Source organism: Capsicum annuum, chromosome 7, assembly GCF_002878395.1.
Source record: "Capsicum annuum cultivar UCD-10X-F1 chromosome 7, UCD10Xv1.1, whole genome shotgun sequence".
In the NCBI taxonomy this organism is placed as follows: Eukaryota; Viridiplantae; Streptophyta; class Magnoliopsida; order Solanales; family Solanaceae; genus Capsicum; species Capsicum annuum.
Window position 1 is genome coordinate 100,347,114 of NC_061117.1, and position 5,901 is coordinate 100,353,014.

At 37.0% G+C, this 5,901-nt stretch overlaps 1 protein-coding gene across 1 annotated transcript; it reads right to left on the reverse strand.

Moving 5' to 3' along the window:
- Nucleotides 1-801: 801 nt before the first annotated feature.
- Nucleotides 802-1,921, reverse strand: LOC124885751. Its single transcript, XM_047394001.1, has 3 exons — nucleotides 1,862-1,921; nucleotides 1,653-1,813; nucleotides 802-1,072 (listed from the first exon to the last, which is right to left on the reverse strand). Exons 1-3 carry the CDS (start codon nucleotides 1,919-1,921, stop codon nucleotides 802-804), a joined length of 492 nt encoding a protein of 163 aa, XP_047249957.1.
- Between the last annotated feature and the right edge of the window lie 3,980 nt (nucleotides 1,922-5,901).

Below are 5,901 nucleotides of genomic sequence, written 5' to 3' on the forward strand. Positions count from 1 at the left end.
GATCATCTATCCTTGGAAGAGGATATTTGTTCTTGACCATTACCTTGTTCAACTTCTTATAGTCAATGCAGATCCAAAGGGAACCATCATTCTTAAGCAGGAACAGCATCAGTGCACCCTATGCAGAAATACTAGGATGAATAAACCCTTTATCTAGAATATCCTTAATTTTCTACTTGAGTTCCTTAACTCAGCCAGAGCCATTCTATACAAAGGAATAGATATTGAATGAGTGTCCAAAAACAAATCAATACAAAACTCTAATTCCCTATCCAGAGGAACACTACGAAGATCATTCAAAACGTTCTTTGGAAACTCATTAACTATCAAAACTGACTGCAAAGAAGGACCTTCTAAGTTGGAATCATTAATTCGGACCAAGTGATACAAACATCTTTTAGAGATTAGCCTTTAAGCTCTAAGATAAGAAATAAATCTCCCTTAGGAGCTAAAGAACAACCCTTCTATTCTATTTCTAGCTCACTATGGAATCTAAAGATGACCTTAGGAGTCCGACAGTCTAAAGATACATAACAAGAATGCACCTAATCTATGCCTAAAATCATATCAAAATCCACCATCCCCAACTTAAACAGATCTACCAAGGTTTTCCTATCACCAATAGAGAGGATACACCCTCTATAGACCCGTTTAGCAATAACCGAGTCTCCTACTGGGGTAAAAACAAAAAAAGGGTCCAAAATAATTTTTGGATCAAAACCAAAAGACAACTATATAAGGAGTCACATAAGAAAAAGTGGAGCCCAGATTAAGCAAATAATAAATGTCACGGGAAAAGGGCTATAACATACGAGTAATAACATCAGGTGATGCCTCGAATTCTTGCTGCGACACCAAAGCATACAACCTATTCTGACCAATACTAGAATTAAGAGCAGTAACATAAGCAGATGCCACACCACCAGGTGTCGGAGTAGAAGGTGAAACCACCAAAATATTATTAGCCCCTGTAGCAACCTTGTTGACCGGACAATCCTTGAGCCTATGGCCTACCTGACCATACTTGAAGCATGTATCTCTACATTTCTCATAAAATCCCCTATGTGAACGACTACTAAACCAATAGAGAGGACATGAAAAAATAAACTGACCTCCAATCACCTGAGATTGGGCAACATGAGCTCGAGAATTATCACCACCTTGGTGATGCCTATCGCCCGACTACTGTGGGTAAGGAGCACTGACAGTAGAAAAAGAACCAGAACTTCCCTACTTCTTTTTTACCACTTGCCACCATCTCTACCACCTTGATACTATACACTTTCTTGATTAGAAAACCTACCCCACTTCTCTTGCATATCCTCAAATTTTACCTGTCTTCTCTTCTCGTCCTCAACCTATTGTTTATAAACTATCAACCTAGAGATGTCTATATCCATAATGAGTAAAGCATTATTTCTCTCTTAAATCAAATCTCTATTCAACTCGAAAGGAAACTTCTTCATACTCGACCTCATAAAAACCATCAAATTAGGAGAATACCTTGAAAACTAATGAAACTTCAAGGCATATCCCTCACAGACATCCTTCCTTGCTTGATGTACACAAACTCTTCCATTTTAAATTCCCTCAACTCCTGAGGAAAGAAATAATCCATGAAGGGATTAGGAAAGGCCTGCCATAACCCTTACTCTTCCATATCACCCTTATCTCTATCCCACTCTTTATACCACTGATAAGCAACATCTTTAATATGATAAGACGCAAAGCTAACTCCCTCCATATTAGAAGCCTGCATAACCTGAAATATCTTCTCCAGTTTATCCAAGAAGCCTTGTGGGTCTTCCTCCACCTTTACTCACATAAAAGTAGGATGAACCATCTTCATAAATTGACCAACCTTTGTAACCTCAATAGACAAAGCACTAATTTCTCTCTGCTCAACATTAGTAACGACCATTTGAGTAATAACTTGAATAAACTGACAAAACTCTCTGTTTGTCATTTTACCCCAAGGGACCTGAGGAGAAGTAGGAAGAACTCTAATAAAATTAGGAATAAGACCATGATATCAAAGATGTAATCAAAACGTAGGAGGTACCCCTTTAGCATTATCCCCATAAGGGATGGAAAAATTTCATTGTATTTCAGAGCTAGGATGAATAATCTGAAAGACAAATAACAAAGGATTTGAGAAGATTCTAGGACTAAGAATTTCAAGAAAGTGAAACATTCCTAAATATCTCACAGCCTCTCTCTTATAAGTTAGACACACTTCACACCTTTAAAAAAGACTCTACACGACATGACTTTGTAAACTTCTAAGTTGACCATGAACCTGGCTATGAAACCAACTTGTCATGACCCAATCTAGGTCCTAGATGTAATAGGATCCCAATTCCAACCAAGAATAGGGACTGCCCCCTTAACCCAACCTAACCACCTTTCACAATCTTAGATGAGCTATATTTCAAGCATATAATAAGATTGTATATTGCTCTTATAAAGACTATAAGATAGGGTCACAACAGTGATCGACCCAATCGAGTCTATCCACACCAAACCAACTATCTACACCATACCAAACCAAAGAGAATATCAAAATGAAATTTGATAATGATACGATGGAACAGTGAGAAATCATGTCTGATGATGCCAGCCTCCAAACTTATTCTAATGCTAAGGCTGACACCAATACCGATCCCACCTATTCTAACCCTAGAAGTACCATAAAGCCTCTATCCAAATGAATACAAATATCCGGTTGGGACATACCCTCAACCATGGCAAAAACCAATTTCTAAAACAAAAACAAAATGTCCAAGAATGTCTATATCATGAAATAGAGCCTTCCAAAAAGATAGAAGCTCACCACTTAAATCTAAATGCTATTCCTGAGTTAATTATTATATAGAAGAAGTCAAACAACTGATTCATGGATAGCTTGGGTATACGACCGTTAGTAGACAGATTAGTGAATGATCGCTTCCATGTATCTCAGGATAAGGATAAAGTAATCCCATTTAAACAACCAAGTAAAACCATCCACAATGCATACAACCATACATATATATAAGTGCTGCGAAAGGGAATTTAGGTTTACCATGTATTTAAAACCATTACCTGGGTCGTATAACCTTGCCGTTTAACCACACCCATAGGCCGTATGGGTTCAGCTCCCTCAGCTGAAAGAGTCCCAATGCGTGTAGTCGTAAAATCGAGAAATATCCTATGGGATGACTTGTACGTCCCTTCAATATAAAATGTAAATCGCACGTGGTCATTGAACACCCCTTATATCGGCAAATATAAGTATCCAGTTTTGGTCCCCCTAAAATCTCTACCTTCCATGACTTAGTTACACATCCCACCATTAATGGTCAAATTAAAGACATGTCTAAACAACCCAATTACCATTTATTAACAAAGGACAATTTGTAGTGCTATCATCATACAGACCATACTTGCAAGATTTATCCATAGCCAAACTATTTTGGTTAAGAGGACTCTCAAGTGACCTTTTTGTTTACCATATTAACCTCTTGGGAGACTACCATGTTCTTCGCAAGTATAACCAATTAGGCTTTAACCTTTGTAAGCCATTGAGAGTTTCATATATAAGCTGAAAACAAAAAAGAGTTCCATTTAAAGAAGTCAATGCAATGAACATATCTTTATAAGTATTTTATCAAACACCTTAGGGGCATAATATAACCAAAACTAATTTCAAAGACCATTAAATCATTACTATGCAATCCAATTACCCAAAACAATAATTGATGTATATAAAAGAATAATTAACCATAGGAAACCATAACCTAGACATTCTAAACAAAACCCCTAATTAGTAGTTGAAACCATAAACCATGCAATATTGAAACCATAAAAACTTTCATAAAATCCATGCATTCTTAGAAGTAATAAGTAGGGACGAGACACATACTTTAAGTCGAGCAAGATAATAGAAGAAAATCACCAAAGAAAGCCCCAAAGCAATCCCTAAGTTAAAACCCTATCTTTGTTACCCTAAATGCTCTTAAGAGAATTATGATGTGTTCAGAAATAGTTTTCTAAGTGTTCATGAAATGAATAATAGGGTAAATAACCTCCTAAGTGTATGAGAAGTCGTGGGTCATAATGAGGGTAAGTAGAGAAATGTCCAAACTACCCCCACTTAAGTCCCTTAAAAACCCATCACAGGGATATGATTGACCCCTTTACGAGTCTACCCTTCCTTATGATTGGTTTTTACCAGTCGTACCCAGGCATTAACCTTTGGATTAGACACTGTCTAGCATACGACTCATCCAACCAAGTCATAAAATTAGTATATGATCCTTACCCATGATTCATATCCCTGACAGAATGAATTACTAAGAGGATCAAACACTACCCACCATACGAGTCACTGATATGACTCCTATCAATCCTTATACTCATACCCCTAATTCATGACCATTCTAATGATCAAATCTATCCTACCAACTAACACTAGTCAGCTTAAGACAAGACCATACCACCCATACCGCAGCATACTACTCATACCCTAGAGTAGTATTGGGTCCGGAGAATGGATTTTAAGGAAAATTTCTACGGCCAAAATCCAGGATGTAACACCAAACATCTATTTCATATATATGTATGCATGTATGTGAATATGTATAGTGATTTTGAAATTTAACTTTTGACTAATATTACTTTATTCTTATCCTGAGTTCTATGATAGTTCTCACCCTACTAATCATCTCCAGATATTGTATCCCCAAATGATACAGGGTCCAAACGAACTTCTACTTTTCTCATGTAATGCTAGGTTATCTCAGAGTCGGTCATTTGACATGAAGTGGTGAGCTTCCATTCTCTAAAAGACTTAATCATTCTATCAGTGTCCCTTCCATAAATTAGAATAGAAGACTTTACATTTACATTATCATTGTCATTGGTAGGGTCGGGGGCGTGTCCCAATGTAGGTTATTATTTGGTTTAGAGGCTTGGGGATTACTGTAGACTTGGTATTGGTTGTTGACATTCTGAGACTTCGAGTTACCATTTACTCTATCTTGATATATGTTCAAAATTCATCCACTGACTGGGTATTAGTTGTTTTCTGTTTTAGAGTTCTAATTGACTAGGCAAAGAAGGTGGTCTCCAGTCCTCGATGGACTTAAGATACCCGTCACGGCTATGCCCTGTTTTGAGTCTTGATAGATTCATACCTCAAATCCATTGTCAATCATGGAAATATATGTTAAATAAGTTCCAAAGACACTATGAAGACTCAATTTGAGTTAGAACACCATTTTAGGGTTTCTTGGTCTCTAGAATGAGAGAAAAGTGCCCAAAACAAGGCTTAAAAGGACTTTAAATATCCAACTTAGGCACCCAGGTATTGCAATTACCATCCAGGCGTGGAGATCACACAATGGCAATCGTGACCCTTATATGACTATCATCATAGGGAGATCATGATGCCTTTTATGAGATCACACACACCTTAGTACCAATAAAATTTGAAAATTTTCCATGTTTTTCAATGACACCTCAGGATTCATTCGATATCCAAATTAGATAGATGAACTATTTAACCATACTAAATTTGACATTTTAGATACATTAGCAAAGTTGGATTTTCTATTAGAGGTCATTTCGACCAAATATGGGTCCCACACCTAACCTTCAAATTTTTCAACTTTCTGACCAATAGGTCAAAATGAGTTCGGGTGCATTGGAAACCAAACCAAAGGTCTACCTAGCCTAAACAATATTCTAGAGTTGTTGGTGCAGTTTGTATTTGCATCACAGATCATTTTACTGGTTTTTTGCCTGGTTGCCATTTGGAACAAGCGAAGACTTCTAAATTGGGAATTGACTCTAAAAATAAAATGAACTTCCTGGTGATCGAGCTTTTAGTTCTAGCAAGTCGTAAATACTTGGGGTAGC

Coding starts and splice junctions, on each gene's coding strand:
- LOC124885751 (XM_047394001.1), bottom strand. CDS start 1,921: ATGGTCGTTACTAATGTTGAGCAGAGAGAAATTAGTGCTTTGTCTATT. Junction 1,814..1,861: donor TGTCTATTGAGGTTACAAAG/GTTGGTCAATTT, acceptor ATGTGAGTAAAG/GTGGAGGAAGACCCACAAGG. Junction 1,073..1,652: donor GATAAGGGTGATATGGAAGA/GTAAGGGTTATG, acceptor TTGGTTTAGTAG/TCGTTCACATAGGGGATTTT.